Source organism: Daucus carota, chromosome 5 (genome assembly GCF_001625215.2).
Source record: "Daucus carota subsp. sativus chromosome 5, DH1 v3.0, whole genome shotgun sequence".
In the NCBI taxonomy this organism is placed as follows: domain Eukaryota; kingdom Viridiplantae; phylum Streptophyta; class Magnoliopsida; order Apiales; family Apiaceae; genus Daucus; species Daucus carota.
This window is the reverse complement of record NC_030385.2, coordinates 17,432,832-17,455,438: the sequence shown is the minus strand read 5'-3', so window position 1 is coordinate 17,455,438 and position 22,607 is coordinate 17,432,832. Positions and strand designations below refer to the sequence as shown.

The 22,607-nt window shown below is 34.1% G+C and overlaps 1 protein-coding gene across 1 annotated transcript; it reads left to right on the top strand.

The window, feature by feature from the left end:
• Positions 1–12,098: 12,098 nt before the first annotated feature.
• Positions 12,099–21,892, top strand: LOC108220509 (uncharacterized). Its single transcript, XM_017394296.2, has 12 exons — positions 12,099–12,758; positions 13,794–13,996; positions 14,080–14,277; positions 16,166–16,237; positions 16,836–16,931; positions 17,427–17,506; positions 17,711–17,786; positions 17,906–18,119; positions 19,772–19,968; positions 20,320–20,419; positions 20,690–20,779; positions 20,919–21,892. The coding sequence occupies exons 1-12, from the start codon at positions 12,242–12,244 to the stop codon at positions 21,677–21,679; spliced, it is 2,604 nt and encodes an 867-aa protein (XP_017249785.1). The 5' UTR covers positions 12,099–12,241; the 3' UTR covers positions 21,680–21,892.
• The last annotated feature ends 715 nt before the right edge of the window (positions 21,893–22,607 follow it).

Below are 22,607 nucleotides of genomic sequence, written 5' to 3'. Positions count from 1 at the left end.
ATTCTCAAATATCTCGCAAATTTCACGTAATAATTAATTTAACGATTAATTAATTAATTAATTAATAATTCGAAATAAGAATTAATTCCGAATTAAAATTTAATTAATTTATAACGGTTGTAAATTTCAAAATCAATCCAAGGCAAAGGTTCCAAATCAGTCCAAGAGTCCACAAAATCCCCAAAAGTCTCCAAAAATTCGAAATAATTCGAAATATCCAAAATCACCAAAGAGGGTTTCGAAAACTCTTTCACACAAATCACACTCCAAATCAAATGTACTATCGTAACAACCCACAAAGTCGATCAAATCACCAAAATCCAAGCGAAATCCAGCGAAACCGAGTCCGAAAAAGAGGGTTTTAAGTCGAAACAATTGAAAGAAGCTAATGGCGCAAAATATAAATCCTTAAAAACACTACGATATGTAACGCTAGACATATTATATAATAACACCATGACTAAACAAATTTACAAACATCAAATTGACAGAGGCAATCACAATCATATGTTGAATATTGTAACTTGGGATCACTTGATTCATCAAACACTCACAATTTTGATAGCAGCAATAGCTACTGTACAGTCAAATCAAAAGTGCATCATCAACTACAGTACTCCCTCCGTCCCCTCCAATTCTTATCATTTAGAATGGAGTGTTCGGCACGCATTTTAAGGCTCGTATAAAATATAGTTACATAATTTATTTTTAAAATTTTCTTTTTCGGCATAAAAATATAATGTTTAAATTTTTATTCAAAAAAAGAAAATTATAAAAATAAGTTATAGTACTATATTTTATATGAGTCTTAAAATGCGTGCCGAGCACCCCATTTCAAACGATAAGAATTGGAGGGGACGGAGGGAATACTAGTTTAAACCAACTCAAATTCACAGCATTGATGTTACAGAACTGAACATACTAGACCAAAAAACCAACAAAAAACTGAAAGAAGCTAATGGCGCAAAATACTAACAAAAAACTAATACTAAAAAACACTGCAATATGTAAAGCTAAACATTTTATATAATCACATCATGACTAAACAAAGCTACAAACATCAACTTGACATCAAATTAAGTACCCGGCAAGGACTTTGTACTCAATATTAAGTACCCACAACCAAAATTATGTACCCAATAACCAGCCCCCAACACCTAGCAAAATAACTCAAACACCCATCACCGAGCAATGAATCAAACACCTGGAATGCAGTAACAAAATTAAGTATATGGGTAGTAACAAACTTAAGTGCCCAGCAAAGGCTTTCTACTGAAAATTCAGTACCCAACAACCAGCCCAGCACCTAGCGAGAAATCATACACCCAAATAACTCGAAACGGAAAAGAAAGAGACCTCGATCCCTCGACAACTAGACAGGAAAAAGAGACGAGAATGGAAAAGTGAGAAGAGAATGGAGATGGGAGAAAGTGAGATTGACACCTGCAATGATTAATCGAACGAGACGGAAGAGAAGTCGAGAACGAAGTCCAGAGTCGTGTCCGGAGCCTTGGAAGCGCACAACTGCTTTTCGCGCACAACTTCTTTTCTTTTCCTTTTATGTTCTGGGTTATATTTTGATATTAACTGTACTAGCGGTTATATAATTTTAAGTTTATCATATATAATTTAAATTTTAACATCATTTTATTCGTGCTTTTATATTAATGAATTTAAATTTTTATTAAATTATATTAACAAATTGACATATTCACTTTAAAATTGAGCTTTTGCAATATTTTTTTATATTTTCTATTATAAGTTACGCATCTATTAATAATTATTATATAATAGTAATATATATTAATGATAGTAAATTTACTTTTTTATTTTTTAACTAATTAGAAATTATATTTAAAAGTATAATAGTGTAATTTTTATCTTGTAGTATATAAAACTGTTTAGAGATGTAAGACTATGAGGACTCTACGTGTAGCAGACTTTTAGTTATAAAGTGAATCACCAAACCAACATGACCAAACCAAAATTTTGTACGACTACAAAATATACCAATGTTGGCTTATTATAGTATAGTATATAATTTTAAATGTATCATATATAATTTAAATTTTAACATCATTTTATTCGTGTTTTTATATTAATGAATTTAAATTTTTATTAAATTATATTAACAAATTGATTATATTCACTTTAAAATTGAGCTTTTGCAATATTTTTTTATATTTTCTATTATAAGTTACGCATTTATTAATAATTATTATATAATAGTAATATATATTAATGATAGTAAATTTACTTTTTTTATTTTTTAACTAATTATAAATTATATTTAAAAGTATAATAGTGTAATTTTTATCTTGTAGTATATAAAACTGTTTAGAGATGTAAGACTGTGAGAACTCTACGTGTGGCAGACTTTTAGTTATAAAGTGAATCACCAAACCAACATGACCAAACCAAAATTTTGTACGACTACAAAATATACCCATGTGGCTGATTAGACTACAAAATATACCTATGTTAGCTTATTATAGTATAGTATAGATTTATATATTTTTTATTTACTTCACCTAAGGCGTCGGCGTTCCACAAAGACGACGCTGGCACTTTAGGCGTCGGCATTCTGAAGCACGACGCAAAAGCTCCAGTCCAACTGCACTTCTATAGCGTCGGCGTTTCAATACCCGACGCTATAACTACCCTAAGGCGTCGGCATTCTGAAGCCCGACGCATAAAATGGTTTAAGGCGTCGGTTAACTGTGAAACCGACGCAGAAAGTCCAGAGAAATTGTCAATATGCGTCGGTTAAATTATCACCCGACGCATAAAGATGTCTAAGGCATCGCCTCCCTGTAAAACCGACGCCTAAAGTGCGACGCATAAAATCATTTCTGTACTAGTGGAATCGAAGCGATTTCACCAAACCAGCAAGTTTATAATCTTAAAACTTGAAAAACTAAGTCGAAAACAGCAAGTTTTGAGCGAAAAACTTGAAAAACGAATCTTGGGTGTGTGTGTGTTAATGGCAGTAGGAAGAAAAGTGAGAAGATAAAGTGAAAAAGTGATAAGACAATAGTGTATATTGTCTTAGGTGGGTTTGGGAAGCGGTAAGACAATCAGGCCGATTGTCTTGCCGTTCCAAAACTCGGTAAGACAATCGGTACGATTGTCTTGCCGTCCCACACGAGGCGTTTGCGAGAAGGAAGATCAACACGGTAAGACAATGTTTACAATTGTCTTGCCGTGTAAATATTATTAAAAATAAAAAGGAAAAACGGTAAGACAATTTCGGAAATTGTCTTGCCGCATAGAAAATAAGAAAATAAAAGAAAAACGGATGAAAAAACTCGGTAAGACAATGATTCAGATCGTCTTGCCGCGTTTCTCAGCCAGAAAAAATAAAGAAAAAAAAGTATAAAATTATGATTTTTGATTTATTTTAAAAGATAAAATGTTTTGCATATTAAATCAAAAATCTAATATAAAAACAATATTATATAATACACAAATATTTTGTAAAATTCAACTTTAATTAAATATAAATACTTATGAACTTAACTTTAATTCATAAAAATGAATTAACTTAAATTCAAATATTTATGCTTAATTAATTTTGAAAAATTCAAAATAAATACAAATAATTATCTAAATGCTTAGAGAATAATACAGGGGAGTAATCAGGCACTTAGAAAATTACAGGCAAACATATAAACATGCATAATTACACAGATAATTATCAAATAATATACAGACAATCATATAAAATCTAATAAAATACCTATAAATACACAGAAAATTCACAAAATTATATAAAAATATATAAAGCATATTAGAAATATATACAAAGAGAATCATGTCATATTTAACATCCCTAGCTCACAAACCAACTTAGAGAAAGTGGATTCATCAAGTGGTTTAGTGAAGATGTCAGCGATTTGATCAGCCGTGGGCACAAAATGTAACACCACCGTACCATTCATGACATGTTCTCGAATAAAATGATACCTGATATCTATGTGCTTGGTTCTGGAATGTTGAACCGGATTGTTGGAAATGGCTATGGCACTTGTGTTGTCACAAAATATTGGAATTTTGTCGACAGAAATCCCATAATCATTCAATTGGTTTCTGATCCACAGTATCTGAGCACAGCAGCTTCCAGCAGCTATATACTCAGCTTCAGCAGTAGAAGTAGACACTGAATGCTGCTTCTTGCTGTACCAGGAAACCAACCGACGTCCTAGAAATTGACAGCTTCCAGACGTACTTTTCCTATCAATCCTGCATCCTGCATAATCAGAATCTGTATAGCCGGTTAAGTCAAAACCAGTATTCTTAGGGTACCAAATACCTAAACCAGGTGTACCCTTAAGATATCTAAAGATTCTTTTGACGGCTATAAGATGTGATTCTTTAGGATCAGCTTGGAACCTAGCACACAAACATGTTGCAAACATAATATCTGGTCTACTAGCAGTGAGATAGAGTAAAGAGCCAATCATACCTCGATAGCTTGAGATATCAACTTTCTTACCAGATTTATCTTGGTCAAGCTTTGTGGCAGTGGCCATGGGTGTCTTTGCCGGAGAAGAGTCTTCTAGATTGTACTTTCGCAGAAGATCTCTGACATACTTTGACTGGCAAATGAAGATGCCATCTTCCTTTTGGCTTACTTGAAGACCAAGAAAGTAGGACAGCTCACCCATCATACTCATTTCATAATTGCTCTGCATTAACTTAGCAAACCTCTTGCACAAGTTATCATTAGTAGAACCAAATATAATATCATCAACATATATTTGAACAAATATCATATTATTATCATGCAATTTGTAAAAGAGAGTTTTGTCTATGACACCTCTAGTGAAATTGTTTTCAATTAAAAATTCAGAGAGAGTGTCATACCATGTCCTTGGTGACTGCTTGAGCCCATAGACAGCTTTGAATAAGAAGTAAACAAAATCAGTAAATTCTGGATTTTCAAAGCCAGGGGGCTGTTCCAGATATACTTCTTCTTCCAGCTTTCCATTCAAAAATGCACTTTTCACATCCATCTGATAAACTTTAAAGTTGGAGTGTGCAGCAAATGCAAGGAATATTCTGATGGCTTCAAGACGAGCAACTGGAGCATAGGTTTCATCGTAATCAATTCCTTCTTCTTGAGAATAACCCTTTGCGACCAGTCTGGCTTTGTTTTTTACAACAATGCCATCACCATCTAACTTGTTACGGAAGACCCATCTAGCTCCAATTGTAGACTTTCCTTTTGGCCTTGGAACCAGGGCCCAGACTTCTTGTCTCTCAAATTGATTGAGTTCTTCTTGCATGGCAAGAACCCAATCAGGATCAGCAAGTGCTTCATCTATTTTCTTTGGTTCTAATTGTGATAGAAAACCAGAGAATAGACATTCATTTGTCGTAGCACTTCTAGTCCTTACACCAACATCAGGATCACCAATTATAAGATCAAAGGGATGATCTCTGCTCCAAATCCTTTCCCTTGGAAGTTGTGTCCTAGATGATTCAGCTGTATTGTCAGTAAGCTGATGTGTATGACTAGTTGATCCACCAGCTCCCCCTGAGTTGTTTCCAGGTTGACTTGATGATCCACCACTAGCATCAGTGGAATCTCCAGCATTATTGCCATTTCCTCCACCATTGCCTGGATCATTATCATTATTGATGTCATCACCTGTTGCAACCTCAGGTGGCACATCATCATCTGAATCAGAATCTGGATAGTTGTCAAACTTCAGAGATTCAGATGGATCAGCAGATTGTATACTTGGAAGTTTAGTGTCATCAAATGTAACATTGACACTAACTTTCACTGACAGAGTATCAATTACAAAGACTCTATAAGCATTATTAGTATAACCAACAAAAATTGCTTCAGATGCCTTTGGTTCAAACTTGTTCAAGTTCTCTTCACCATCCTTGAGAACATAACACTTGGCTCCAAAGACATGAAGATGTTTGACATAAGGTTTCTTGTTGTTATACAGATGAAATGGAGTTTTCATATGATCCTTGTTGATCAAAGTTCTATTCTGGGTATAGCAGGCAGTAGACACAGCTTCAGCTCAAAAGTACAGAGGAAGCTTTGCTTCAGCAATCATAGTCCTTGCAGCTTCGATCAATGTACGATTCTTTCTTTCGACGACTCCATTCTGCTGAGGAGTCCTTGGTGCTGAATACTGCCTTCTAATTCCCTTTTCAGAGTAAAAGTTGATTAGAGTTTGATTCTTGAATTCCGTGCCATTATCTGACCTTACAGCTTTCACTGGCACACCCTTATCTAATTCAACTAACTTTATATGATCAATCACTGTCAACGGAGTTTCATCCTTAGAAGTAAGGAAGTAAACCCAAGTAAATTTCGAGAAGTCATCCACAATAACCAAGGCATATCTTCCTCCATCAATTGATGCAACATTTACGGGGCCAAACAAATCCATATGCAGTAAATGAAGTGGATCTGTAATGGTATTGATGGTCTTGCCTTTGTGAGATGCTCTCTTCGCTTTTCCTTTCTGACAAGCTTCACAGAGATCATCAGTTGAGAATTCCAGGGAAGGCAAACCTCTCACTAGATCTCTCTTGACTAGAGAGTTCATGGTTTTGAAGTTGAGGTGTGAGAGCTTCTTATGCCATAACCAACTATCTTCAGCAGACGCTTTAGCGTAGAAACAGTGAACTTCGTTTCCTGGTCCTGAAGACAAATCAGCTACGTATATATTGCCTTTCCTTACGCCACATAGTGAAGGACGCTTATCCTTGATATGTTTGATGATACATATCTCCTTTTCAAAGTGAACATAATATCCCTTGTCACAAAATTGACTGACACTCAGGAGATTATGTTGAAGTCCTTCAACTAAAGCAACATCCTCTATGATGATCCTTCCAATTTTGTACTTGCCATATCCCACAGTACGACCTTTGCTATTATCAGCAAAACTGACTGTTGGGTCAGCTCCTTCTCTTATGTCTTCTAGCAGGGATCTATTGCCAGTCATGTGCATTGACGCTCCACTGTCAAGCACCCAAGTAACTCGTACAATTCCACTGGCACCCTGTACAAGACAACTTGATTAGACATTCTTTGGGACCCACATTTGATTGGGTCCAGCAGACTTAAAGAATTGATTTCTATCAGGTAATACAACAGAGCCTCTTGGACTGATATTTGGCTCACTCTTGACTGAACTTACTTCCTTAACAACAGCCTTGTAAACCTTGGTTTTAGGCTTTGGAACATAAGTTTCCTTTCTCACATGAGAAGGACTAGCAGTCTTTGATCTAGCATGCTTATTGTTTGTGTGTTGTCTAGGTGATGTGTTTTCATTTTTAGCATGCAAATTTCTAAAATAAGCAGACATAGTATTGAAAGCACAAAGCATACAGTTATCAACACCACAACATTTATGACATGCATCAAAAACGGAGCAACAGGCATATCAGTCATAGTAGTAGGAACATCAATAGATTCTACTCTAACCTTGTTAACAGATTTAAAGTTCTCAGTAGAATAACATCTATTGTCTCTGTTCTTACTGTTCACAAAGTTATTAGGCTTGTTGAATTTAGTTCTCTCAGAGTTGACACCTAAACCAGCTTTAGGCAACCTAACATTGCCTTTCACTTTAATTGGTTTCAGTGATGTCAGGATCTCATCTCTAATCTCATTACTCTCTTTCATTTTAAGATCTTCCTGTTTGAGTTCATATCTAATGACAACAGGAGTTTCTAACAGAGGTTCAGCTACTGAGGATTTAAACAAAGGTTGAGGGGAATCTTTCAAAACAAAAGGAATCCCTCTCTCCTCAGCACTCTTCTTAAAGGGAGTAATGTTACTAGCCTTACCTACAGATTTGTTATAGTCAAAACCTATTCCAACAGTTCTCTTGATCTCTTGTTTATCATTGAGTTCTTTGACTATAGTGGAGGCATCCTTAAAGGCTTTACATTTCACTTTCTCTTCGTCTAGCTGAAGTCTTAAAGCAATCTCACCTTTCTCTAGAACTCTGACTTTAGCACATTGTAATCCTAAATCCATAGTCAGTTGTTGTATTTTAGGTTTTAATACTTTCATCTCATTCATCTTATAAGCATGAATTTCTAAGACTAAAGTATTAATTTTAAGATTGGCAGCTTTCATCTTTTTAATAGCATCATCTCTTTCTAGTCCTAATTGCATAAAAAGTTTAGGGCATGTAGGATCTACCTGAAAGCTTCCAGCAGGAGGAGGTGAAGATGATCCAGCATTAGCCATGAGAGCAACATTCCCTATCTGCTCTTCTTCATCACTGTCTGTATCATCCCAGCTTTTCCCTTCTGCCAGATAAGACTTGCTTTTGAAATTTTGACTTCCAGAAGTACCCTGATGCTTTCTCACTAGTGCATCATACTTCTGCTTCAGCTCATCGTACGAATCTTTTCTCTTTCCTTGAACCTTGGGCTGTTTGCATTCAGTTGCAAAGTGTCCCGGTTCACCACAATTGAAGCATTTGAACTTGCTTCTATCCACCATCCCAGTCTTGTATCCTCCTTTACTTGTAGAAGATGAGTAACCTCCTTTTTGAAACCTGTTAACAGTAGGTTTGTACTTGTAGGAGGGGTTCTTCCTGAATCTCATGTTTCCAAACTTCTTGGCAAACAGCGATAGAGATTGATCTTCTAACTGTTCAAGCTCTTCCATTGTATAGAACTCTTCGTCACCACTGGAAGAAGCAATTTGACCCATCTCAGGTACAACAAATTCCTGAGTAGTCTTAGAAGGAACAACAACATCCTTCTTTTCTTCCGGTACAGGTGACTCAACAACTAGAGCTCTCGAATGATTTAGTGTTTTACCCCAGCCATATCTCTGCTTACTTTGAACCTGCTCGAGTTCATAAGTTTTCAAAACTCCGTAGAGTCTCTCCAGAGAAATCTCATTCAGATCTCTACTTTCCCTGATAGCAGTGATTCTGTGTTCCAGATGTTCGGGAAGGGTTAAGAGAAACTTCATGTTGACCTCTTTCTTGTCGTAGTATTTCCCATTCAGATTCAAGTTATTAATCAGATTATTGAGTCTGATAAATACTTCTGAAATTCCTTCTCCGGTATTGGAACCAAACTGTTCATACTGAGCCATCAGTATCTCTTTCTTGTTTTCCCTAACTTCTTCTGAGCCTTCATTTATAATTTCTAGAGTGTCTCAGATTTGCTTCGCGTTCGTACAATTAACAACCGCATTGTACATAACAGGATCTAGGGATTCAACTAAGATCAGTTGAAGAGCATCATCTAGGTTCATCTGTTCACTCTCTTCATCTGTGTACTCAGAAAGTTCTTTCGGAATAGTCTGATGAGGTATTAACACACCATCTTCTTCGTGTGCTAATATGACGTTCATCGGAGTAGAAACACCTTTGTTCAGAATCCCGATGTATTTTCTGTTCGCAGTGCGGAGGAATAGTAACATGTGCCTTTTCCATAGGCCAAAGTGTTCTTTGCTGAATGGTGGGATTTTAATGCTACTAATCTTTTGGGTACTCATTTTTAAGGATTTAAAGTGAATAGTGTTTGGATGAGAAATGGATTTTTGAAAGAAAAATATTTTAAATCAAAATTAATTTTAAAAAAAAATTAATTCGAATTAAAATATTTGGATTTGAAGTGAATAGTGTTTGGATGAGATTTGGATTTTTGAAAGAAAAATATTTTTAATCAAAATTAATTTTTGGATTAAAATTAATTCGAATAAAAAATATTTGGACGTTACAGAGTGTGTATAGGATCTGATACGGTAAAATGGTATCAACCGCTCTGATGCCAATTGTTAGGTCCTGGAACGATTGTAGAAGGGGGGGTTGAATACAATCGTCACTAAAAATAATCGCGGCGGAATAAATCTGATTGGAATGTAACTTGATAATCAGATTAAGATTAATTAATATAACAATGTTTTAAGTCGTTATATAATTAATATGGTTCGTTTTAATGTCCACTAGTTCGTTGAATAAATTTGACGGAAAGTATTCTAACTCAGTGGAACAAAACAACCGAATGATCAAAGCATAGTAAACTGTGGTTTTAACGAATAGCAAGTTTAGCACAACTTGAAAGCTTACAAGCACTTTGAACACTTACAAATGAATGAGAATGAACCATATTTATAGGCAAATCTCAAGAACTAGGCAAGACAATGGTGGCAAAGACAATCTAGAGGTTGCTATGACAATTTGGCACTTTGTCTTGCTGAAAAACATAAGGTAAGACAATCATAAGCATTGTCTATAGCTTAGTAAGACAATCAGAAGCGGTAAGACAATCTTTGGGAAGCGGTAAGACAATCTGGGACACGGTAAGACAATCTTTGGGATTGTCTTACACTCCAAACGGTAAGACAATCATCCTGATTGTCTTTGGAGCCACACGGTAAGACAATCAGAATGATTGTCTTGCCAACCATGCGGTAAGACATTTGAAGGGCACGGTAAGACAATCTATGGGATTGTCTTACCGTGTGTTGGAGGAGGGAAATGGCACGGTAAGACAATCTGTTTGATTGTCTTACCTTGTTATTTCTTAAGACAATCAAGGAAATTGTCTTTCCTGTTGATTCCAACAAGACAAATGCTTATTTCTCTTTAATTAATTAACCAATTAACATCCACTTAATTATATAAAATGCATAAATTCATAAATTAAATTAATTCGAGATAGAATTAATTTAATAAATAAATTACACATCATATATAATTATTTTGAGAAGTGGATTAAATAATTAGATAATCAATTATCCCTTTTCTTCTTCTTCAGAGTCTTCAGTCTTCTGTAGACAATTAAGATCTTCGACTTGAGTGAACGGCCACTTTCTTTTGACGTAGAATATTTAATCAGATGAGCTGATACACAAATGTACTGTCTGTTTCATCTGTAACTAGCTCAATTAAATATTCCTGGTCATTTAAACAATTAAGCTGTGACTTGTTCGTCGATTCTTCGTCTTCTTAGTTCTTCTTCATTTGTAGACACAATGATGGAATCTTCTGAATAAATAATGTATTGAAACTTTATACCTTCTGATCTTCTGGACGTGCTACAAAAGATTATTTGTACACTGAAGCTTGATCATATTAATGAACTTCTTCCAGTGGTTTGCAGCAGTATCCTGAAATTGTTCTGACATAAAATCTTCAATAAATCATTTGACGTTCTTCGTACGGATTCCGGATAACAGTACTTGCTATTTACTTGCTTTCTTATCAGAGTTGAGTTGATTCCTCTTAATTACAAATAGGCTTAACATATGCCTTTCACAAATTATGATAGTTAAATTATTATCTTAATTCTTGATTTCGATAGTCAGATCTTAAATCAATTAGTATATAAACATCTTATTGGGATATATAGGGTTTGAGTTTGAAAGCGAGTTTAAGTATAAAGATGACTGAAGTTAAAGCGTAGCTAATACTCCTTCCATCCCATTTTAAGTGTCCACTTTGTCCAAAAAAAAACTCCCAAAATATGTGTCGTACCTTTTAACCCATGCAATTTTTTACTAGTTTCAATATAGTTTTAAATACAACGCCAACAAGCCCTTCCTAAATTCATTAATGCAAGGAATATAAATGTGTATAATTTAAAGTGAAAAAAGGTCAAATGCACGATATTTAAGTAGGAGTGATGCTATACGCAATTAATATTTATAAAAACCAAAGTCAATAGGTGTGTGAAGATAATGATAAAAATATTATATTAATTTTTTTTTTAAAATGTGTAAAATTTACAAAGTAAACACTTAAAATGGGATGGAGGAACTACATTATACGAACACTATTTGTTACAAAATGTAGTTTTCAACCTGACATGACAAAACAAGACGCAGCTTTCAATAAATTTTTAGAATCCAGTGATGCTAAACTAATTTTTTAGAAATCAAGACATATTTTCAGAAAAGTATATGATATTCTACTCTTGGAGACAAATCCTTATTTTTTTATGCGAGAAATGTTAAACACCTCCTTAACATTCATATTCAAAAAAATATAAAAATATGTATTTTCTTTAAAAAAATGTCTTTAACTTATTTAACCGGGCCAAAATCACAAAAACTCAAAGAAGTTACTTCTTTTGAAAATTCCTAAAATAAGTGATAGTAGCAAGTAAAACGCAATAAAGACTAGAGAGTGAACCCATCAACTTGAGTGATTTTCATGCGTGGATAGTATATATCTTTGTGTATATATTGATTGCTGAAGCTTTTGTGGTGAATCCTTTGGTCTAATCGATGAGCTTATTAGGGTTGATCAATCGATTGATCATGAAGTACTGTATGTTATTTTGTGTGTTATTGTATATATCGTCATTTAATCATGCTTTAGCTAAAGAGTGTAGTAATCATATTCATCCTCAATTATCATCACATACTTTTAGATATCAACTGCTAAAATCCAACAATCAGACCTTCAAGAATGAGATTTTTGCGTCTTACGGTTCGATTTCTAGGAAGATTTTGAGTGAGAGAGCCGAAATGGATTCGATTATGATGAATAGAAAGACGAGGAGTTTAGGGGAATTCAATTGGACATCTCGTGGTTTTTTAAAGGAAGTAGAGCTGAAAGATGTGAGATTGGAACCTAATTCCATACAAGGACGAGCTCAGCAGACGAATTTGGAGTATTTGTTGCTGTTGGATGTTGATAGGTTAGTTTGGAGTTTTAGGAAGACGGCTGGATTGTCGGCTCCTGGTGTTGCGTATGGAGGTTGGGAGGCTCCTGACTGTGAGCTTCGCGGACATTTTGTAGGTTAGTTTTGCCTTTGTAGCTTATTATTTCGTACATATTTAATGGTTCTGTTAGGGTATAATATGGTTTTTTATGTGTTATGTGGTGGTTGTGATTATCGTGAATTGTACATATGAATGATCATGATTGTGTGAATGATCATGTGGATAGTCTCGAGGGAAAGAATCAATTTGAATGGTTTTTAGATATATAATGTCTGTAGTTTATGATGAAGTGCACAACTGAGAATTTTTTTCATTTCCTTGTTAATAGTTTCACTGTTGCAGGTTTGATTGTGTGCTGGTTCTGTATACTTCACTTCTCTTATATTTAACATCTTTCTGCAAGTTTTTTTTAGTAAGATAAGATTCTGCTAGGCCCTTCATTTGAGTCAAACATAATCAATGCTCTTGATTAAATATTTCAAATGAAGAATATGCTGAATTTGAATTTCTGAAGAATTTGGTGGAGTTAATTGTGCATTGTTCCAGTTACAAATCTGAAAGATAGAATTTGTTGGGACAAATATACGAGTATAAATAGATAAAAAGTTTGCAGGTTGAGGTAGGCATGAATTAGATATTAATGTGTGAGCGTAGCTAGTTGCGTGTGGAGAGAGGATGATCTCTCAAATATCACCTGGTGTGTGCGTGCTTATATCAATAATATAACTGTTCTAGTTTGTAAAGTCTTGCAGCAGCTTACACACACACACACACACACACACTACCATTCCTATTACATATATATAGTAGGCCTGGAGCCGTGGACAGCCCCTAACAGATTCTGGTTCAATTCTGCATAAGTTGGATTTTTTGCTTGAGCTTTTTTGTTGTACATTGTGGCATTTCTGTCTTTTGGTAATATTTGACATCATCAATCAAGTTTAGACGTCTGACAGACTATCATGGTACATCCTGAAACTTGAGTTGTGTGAACTTTGATCAAGCTTAGAATGGGATTCTAGTGGATTGGATTCACACCAGTTGTTTCTTGTTTATTTAATTGAATGTAATCTCAATATAATAGTTAACAATGGGTTTTGTACATCTGCAGGGCATTATCTCAGTGCTTCAACGTTGATGTGGGCTAGCACTCACAATGATACTCTTAAAAAGAAAATGTTTGCAGTGGTTTCTGCTCTTTATGAATGTCAGAACAAAGTGGGTACAGGATATCTTTCTGCTTTTACCTCCGAGCAATTTGATCGTTTTGAAGCTCTAAAACCTGTATGGGCACCTTATTACACAATTCACAAGGTATAAACTGTCCATGGTTCTAAAACTTTTGAAATTGATATATTTCTTAGATCTTCATCCTCATTTAGGTCAATTATGAACAGATATTGGCAGGTCTTCTAGATCAGTATACATTAGCCAACAATACTAGATCTTTGGAAATGGTAAAGTGGATGGTTGATTACTTCTACGAGCGTGTGAAAAATGTAATATCAAAGTACAGCGTTGCAAGACACTATCAGGCATTAAATGAAGAAACAGGTGGCATGAATGATGTTCTATACAAATTGCACAGCATAACGGTACTCATTTATCTTCTCCATTTATATTATTTAACTTGTTTTGATTTTGTCTCTTGTACTGCTGAATGATTGCTACTTGAGTATTCATTCACATTGCATATAATCTTTAATTTTGGTCCAGTAGGATGTGTAGTTTTGTCTGCAGTAATATAACTTTTAATGCTACGTTGATCTCTAAGGAAGTAACGTCCACAAAGGGATTTTTATTATTTTATAACTACTTTATAACCGGCACCTATATTTTTCAGAATATATTTATTTTAATATACGTTTTAAAAAGTATTATTATTTTAATTTTGTAATGATTACTACTCCCTCCGTCCCGGTGAGTAGTATACATGTGAGGAGTGGCACGGAGGTTAAGAAAAAGTGTAATTTAGTGAAGAAAAGTAAGGAAAGTGGGTAAAGTGGTGGGACCCATTAATCTTTAATGTGTAAAATGAGTGTGGTATGAGTAAAATGGTGGGACCTACTAATATTTAACGTATAAAGTGAGTGTAGTGGAAGTAGGTAGTGGGTGTAGTTAAGTTTTTATATTATAAAAGTTTACTATTTTTGGTATGTATACAATTGGTGGGATGTTCCAAAAAGGAAACTGTATACAATCCAATGGGACGGAGGGAGTATTAGATTTCTTTTTATGTAGGTCCCAGTTATCAAAAAACAGTTGACTTATATTATTTTTATGTTGATATTAGAATTTCAAAATTAGACAATTGATTATTTTGAATAGTGCTATAACGTTTTGAAAGTAAAATGTTGGGAAAAGAATTTATATGATATTAATATTATTAGTTGAATAACAAGATAAAAAAATAATAATTATACAAATCTTATTAAATATCAATAATATTGAGCACGATCGGATAGCCCAAGTGATGGGTTTATCCTCGTTGTCCCGGGACACCTGGGTTCGACTCTAGCTCACCCCGAGAAGTACGAGAACAGATTCTCATTAGTTTGAACCAAAATTGTAAAAAAAATCAATAATATTAATAATACAAACTTCATTGTATAATTGAAACTCTTTTTACCTGCAAACCCTTACAGTTGTATTCCTTTTGTAATACATATATAATAATAGATTCCGTCGCTAAGATTGGTTTTCTTCACGATTAGCAAATTACTTATAATTTTATTATTCAATAATGCTTTGTTATATAATAGGGTATAAATTTATATATTTAATATGATTTCATTCTCATATTGTTTATATTTTGGATTGAATTGAAGATTTACTAAATAGATACTATTATTTCAGTGGTTATAAAGAATTTAAGAATTTGGAGGATCATAGAAAATTGAATGAAAAATAAGTATTGCTGGGCTTGAAGCTCCATCTTTACTATTTTGGCTATATCTCCACGGTTTAAACGATTTTAGAGCCCACACAAAACTCATCACATAGTCTTTGATGCAATGATAAATTAGCAATTATAATCCAATCAGAACTAAACAGAAAACAGAGAGATAAAACAACTACCAATTAATAAAAATCTTATTCTATATAGAAAACCTCCTTATATTTTGTTTAAAGTATAATACCTTAAATTGTTATTTATGTATTTAAATATCATATACAGAGATATCATACTATTATATAATCTTGATCCCTTATTTTTTTTCGAACCATTAAGATCTAAAATCCTTATTTATTTTGTTGCGCTTTATCATGACAACCAAGATAGCCTCCTCACAGTTATTATATATAAGGATATAATTAAGAAATTTGCTTTGTTTGAAACAATTACTGTTAATTCTGCTTCTATATCTGGTTCTCTTATATCTTTTGTAGGTCATGGTAAAATATATGATATATCTACCTCATCAAGACTTCCAGATATTTCTGAGCATGTAACATTCATCTTGTCAACTTCTATTTTGGCAGGGAAATCACAAACATTTTGTATTGGCTCAACTTTTTGACAAACCCTGTTTTTTAGGATTGCTGGCTGTAAAGGTATTGTTCATTACTGTCATCATGTGTAATTTGTGTCCTGCTAGTCTGATGCTTTATCAGCTTTTTTTCTTAACATTCATGAATGAGATATACTAGGCCTCTATGAGCTAGAAAGCATCTTATGTTTGGGTCTCGACTGACAATCCATTTCTGATTGTCATTTTTGGTTTTTGTGTACTATTATCTGTCATCAGTATCTAGGATTGTTTTCAAACAATTATCTCATAGTATAGTACTGAAGACAAATTTTCTTCAGCCTGGTTCAGGTACTGCTCAGCAATAATTCCTCTGTAACCCTTCAAAGTTTCATGTCATATTAGATACGGTTAAAACATGAGCTATTCATGGAATTTGGATTGAGATTTCAGTTACATTGGGTATTTCTATTACATAAAATAATTACTCGTTTTAATTCTAAGAACATATAGATTTACTATTTCAAATTAATCTCCCAATTCTTAGTTCCCGGTTTAACATTCTATTACTTTTACATGCTCATTCTTACTGACTTCTTGCCCATCACATAGCATTTTCCCTTTCTTATAAAGTATATATTGTATTGCTTAATTTCTTAAAATGTCTTTTCATTCACCTGTAGGCTAATGATATATCGGGTTTCCATGCCAATACTCATATTCCAGTTGTTATTGGATCACAAATGCGATATGAAATTACGGGTGATCTACTCTATAAGGTAAACTGCTGCAAGTATGTTGGTATTTATACCTGTAGACTAATGATATATAGGGTTTCCATGCCAATACTCATATTCCAATTGTTATTGGATCACAAATGCGATATGAACTTACGGTGATCTACTCTATAAGGTACACTGCTGCAAGTGTGTTGGTATCTGTATGTCCCCTATAGTTCTAAAAGGCCAGTTCAACGGAACATTTTTGGCTAGTGGAGTTTGTAATTCATCGTAATGAAAATAGATGACAGTATACTGCATTTGAAATAACTGGCAATAGAGACCATAATCACATATCATTAGAAGGTACCACGTAGGCATAATGTAATTCTACTTGCATCATACGAATCTTGATAGGCTCACAAATATGTATCTTCTACTCCCTTGATATATTTCTAGAACCCATATCTAGAATTCGACTTCCCTGATTCTTGGGGCAGCTAATTATAAGATTAAGATTTAACAACTATATTTGCTGTTTCATATAATTTCCAGGAAATTGGGATGTTCTTCATGGATATTGTGAACTCTTCTTACACCTATGCTACCGGAGGAACATCACATGGTGAATTCTGGTAGAACATGAAACTGTATTTGTTTATATTCTGTTTGCTAATATAGTGCTTACTATATAAAAATACAACCATCCCTGATCCCTTTTTGTCTAGTACTTTTGATAGTTGTAAAATTAAGGAACAATTTTGGAATGATTGCTGCTTATCTGTGTTTACAATCATTCCCTCCACTAATATATATTTTACTCCACAACATTCATATAGGAAAGACCCGAAGCGATTGGCAAGCTTTTTAGATGCTGAGAATGAAGAATCTTGCACAACTTATAATATGCTCAAGGTATGACTTTGTCTTTTCACTATAGAGTCAAACATCATGCCAGCTTCCTTAGTATTAGTACTATTACATGTCAAACAGCTTGGTGGAAACCAATATGCATTAATTTGACAAGTTTTCAGGTCTCACGCAACCTCTTCAGATGGACCAAAGAAGTAGGCTATGCAGATTATTATGAACGAGCACTCACAAATGGAGTGTTGAGCATCCAGAGAGGCCGAGAACCCGGGATCATGATCTACATGCTACCACTAGGCCATGGTGAATCTAAGGCTAGGAGTGATAATGAGGGATGGGGAACAAAATATGATAGTTTCTGGTGTTGCTATGGAACAGGTAGGCAGTTATCTGAATTGGTGTCTATACTTATATCTGAATTTAAAACTGTCAATGTTAAAACAAAATGTAATTCTAAACCACATATACATATATGTAGCCGTAGGCAGAGGTACAATTGCTAAATATCTAAATTACAAAAAACAAAGAAGAAGCTTTGGATCTTCACGGTTACATTTTGCATTGGTGTAAATTATAATAACGTCACCTATTTATTCCTCTTTCCTTTTTTCCTTTACGTATCTCTTTTTTCTTATCCTTTATTTGTATAATTTCCGAAAATCACACATACATTTTCTGCTTATCAGTTTTTCTCTTCCTATTTAATTTGTATGTTATGTTCTATAATTTTTTTCCTTAAATGAGGGTCCTAATCAAAAGTCACATGCAACTGGACTCTCATTATTTACCATATTTTCATGTAATAACTCAATGTTGTAATACCTTGAATGCCATCTTAGTATGTTCTTATATTCTTGGAAAACATAGAACCTCTTTTTTTTTTCTTCTGTTTTGATAGCTGGAAAACATAGAAACTAAATTAGAAAGTATTGAATACTAAGTTATTTTTGCAACTGAATGTCGTTGCCTATGTGGTGAACTCTGTTTGTCACACACCTCATCTTTATATGTAGACTTGATATATGATATGATGGTTAACTCCATGTTATAATGTGGTCAACCATTGTTATGCTGCACTGAACACCATGGCCACACTTAAAAAGTACTTGGTGTCTTTGATCGAAACATTATAAATTTATGGTTGGAATATGGCAATGTTAGAGGATTACAAGATAATATTCATAATAAATTAAATTGCAAAGTGGTGGCTGAACCTTACCTGCTTTAGCACTTTGGTGGCTGGAATTTTAAATTTGCGATTGGGTGGCCAAACATTGTTTTAATTCTTCTAACAGGTGCTTAAGGGCCATTTTTTTGAAAAGAATTAGTAGTTTTTTCTCAGAAAGTGGCCCTTAGCCAATAGTTTAAAAAATAGAAACAATACCTGGATACGATATGGCAAATTTGAAACTTCAGCCACCAAAGTGCTAAACGAGGTTAAGTTCCACCACATTTTTGTAATTTGCTCTAATAAATAAAAAAATGACCACCAATCCATCTATGATAAGATGGCTGTTGCATCTGTAAAAAAAGGATGATTAATATGAACTTGTAGGCCTTAGTCTAAAAGAGTTTGAATTGAGATGGGACCCCGTCAGGGAGGAAGGGAGGGATGGAGTGACTTATCCATGCTGTGGATGAGAGCGTTGTCGAACCATGCTTTAAAGTTTGTGGTGCAATGAGGTTAGCTTCAGCAGTTAAATCTTTATTTAATTATTTTTTTCATGTAACTGAAAAATAAGGGTATTCTCTATGGTTCTACTTTTGATTGGAATTAAGTATATGATTTGTTCTTCTCTTTAATCATTCGAAATTACTAAGCATGCAGCCTCAAATTGCTACACTTGATTAATGATTTCCTTTCTGTTATTTTTCTTTGCATAATATATTTAGTTCATCCTGATCTGTAAGTTTTTGTTGTGATCCAACTTCCAAGGATAGAACATGTACAAGTCAAAATGAATATAGAAAATGAGGAGTAGATAAACTCTTTTACACAATTCTTGTTCACATTTTCCATTGTTTTTTAGGAATTGAGTCATTCTCAAAGTTAGGAGATTCCATATACTTCGAAGAGGAGGGAAAAGTGCCGGGGCTTTACATCAGTCAGTACATATCAAGCTCATTTAATTGGACTTCGCAAAATATTTTGGTAAATTTGAAAGTAGAGCCTGTTGTTTCATGGGATGATCACCTTCATGTAGCTGTTGAAATTACCTTAAACAAGGTATACTCTCCTCTAATGAGTATTTAACATTGGAGTTGCTGCCTGTTTCATCAGCCGAAAATACAGATATGTGTTTGTCAGCAAGAGTCCTTGTGTTAAATATAGCGTAATATTCGACTCGAAAGCAAATGAATGACTTATATGTAAGATCTCTTTCCTTATAATATACTGAACTAGGATATCGGGGGATTTTACTATTAGAAACGGTTTGATGCTAAAAAAAAAAAATACATATCTGAAGTAGTAAAAGTTCCTCAGATATAGGTGTTAATCAAAATCATTGTTCAAGTGCTTGCTACTTTTGCAATTGAGTGCAATACATATATAACTCCAAAATCATGTTTTATGTAGAAAAAGGAATCTACATTAAATTTTAGAGTACCTTCTTGGGCAAAGTCAGAGGCTGCGACTGCATTCGTTAACCATCAGCAATTGTTTGTACCAAGTCCAGGTATTACTTGTACAATCTTACTTTTGATGTTATCACTCTGTTACGTGTTACTTCTACCTAATCCAGGTATTACTTGTTCAATATCAACTCTAGATGTTCTCACTTAGTTCCCTGTTACCTATATCATTTGAGACCAGATATATGTCTTGATACCTGGACATTCGAAATGGTTCTATACTCGACGTGCTCTTTATAGTGATAAAACCTCCTTGCATATTTTTCTCTGTAGCCAAATCTGCAGGTTCACAAAATTTCCACTACTTAATGCAGGTAGTTTATTATCATTAACTCGGAAATGGAACTCCAGTGACAAGATTACTCTTGAGCTACCCATGAATATTAGATTGGAGACAATTCAAGGTACCTCCTTAGTTGTTTCCTTTTTTATTTCATTTTTGTATCATTTGTGTAATAATTTGATACATATAACGAGTGTGGATACTTGTGTCCTCATCTCGACTGTATTTTATATGCTGTTGACAATTGGTCATAATTTCAGATGATCGGCCTGAATATGCTTCCGATCATGCAATTCTATATGGCCCCTACCTTCTTGTTGGTCTGAGCACCGGTGATAGGAACATCAATACTGAAAGAGCAGGTTCTATCCTGGACTGGATTATTCCAATCCCAGCTGCATATAATTCTCATCTAATTACACTTGCCCAAGAATCCAAAAACAGCTCATTCGTCCTTACAAACTCAAACAAGTCCATGACTAATGAATTATTACCTGAGGCTGGATCAAATCATTCTGTATATGCCACTTTTAGGCTCATCCCGAAAAACTCAACTTCCTCTAGGCTTTTAGAAGCAGAAGCTTGTATAGGAAGAGCTGTTGAGCTGGAACCATTTGACCTTCCAGGTATGGTTGTTGTGGAGCGAGGAATAAATCAAAGCCTAGGTGTAAGTGATGCTGTTGGTAGTAGCAATTCTACTTTTGTTTTGGTTCAAGGACTAGATGGAAAGAGCGGAACAGTTTCTCTGGAATCCGCAAGACACAGAGGGTGTTTTGTGTACAGCGATTTGGATCTTCATTCAAGCGTTAAACTCAAATGCAATGTCGGATCATCTGATGTCAGGTTTATAGAGGCCGCTAGCTTCCAATTAAGACGGGGCATTAGCAAGTATGACCCAATTAGCTTCGTGGCCAAAGGAGCAACAAGGAACTTTCTTCTGCAACCTATATTCAGTTTAAGAGATGAAAATTACGTTGTTTACTTTAATATTCAGTCAAAGAAGTTGAGTGCAGAACTTTAGAGCAGTCGGTGTATTAGCTCGATAGTCGTTACAGCTCCCTTGTTAGCGTGCATCATTCTCAGGGCGGCAGCTTGTTTGGTTATTTCATCGGAAGCCATATGTACAAACTTCTATCTATTGGGTTTAATATTACACCACCATTGTTTTGATCCATATTCTAGCATCTATTTTGACAAGGAGTTGATAATATATCAAATTACAAACTTTATTGCATATCAGTTCAAATTCTGTGTCGGACAAATTACTGAGGATGACCATTGTGTGCAAACATGGAGATGCCACGTAGAGATGCAACTAGGAAAATAGGAAAATGTTGAGCACCGATAATGTTCCTAATCCATCTTTTTTATGCATGATGTTTGATTTTTTGGCACACACTCATAAGTACTTTGATTGGGTAGTTAAAAATATTATTTTTATTTTTTTTCTGAATAAAAATATATAATCAAAATTTTAATTCACAAAAAAAATCAATTAAAAATAATAATTTTTACTATCGTGTCAACTCATCCAAAGATACGTGCCAAAGTCAAAAGTGTCACATAAAAAAACACAAAGAGAGTATATATCTAATAAAACAACGAGTAAATTTAATTCGAAAAGACTAATACTCGCTATACATATATTTTATATATACAAAGGTCAGTATTGTCTTTTAATACTAACATATTTATTAGAATTTAGGGATAATTTTAAAAATACCCATCTGGAAAATTATTTTTTTAAAAATACTAAAATCTTTTCATTATTTTAAAAATACCTTTTGATAATTTTTTTTTTCAAAAATACGGTTTGCAACTTTTGCAACCTCATTTGCAACCTTGGGTGGCGCCAGCCGTTTCAGTTGCAAATAAGGTTGCAAAAGTTCCAAATTAGGTTGCAAAAGTTGCAAATAAAAATGGGAAGTTGCAACTGTTGCAACTGCAAT

Coding starts and splice junctions, on each gene's coding strand:
- LOC108220509 (XM_017394296.2), top strand. CDS start 12,242: ATGAGCTTATTAGGGTTGATCAATCGATTGATCATGAAGTACTGTATG. Junction 16,238..16,835: donor TAGGATTGCTGGCTGTAAAG/GTATTGTTCATT, acceptor ATTCACCTGTAG/GCTAATGATATATCGGGTTT. Junction 20,780..20,918: donor TAGATTGGAGACAATTCAAG/GTACCTCCTTAG, acceptor TCATAATTTCAG/ATGATCGGCCTGAATATGCT.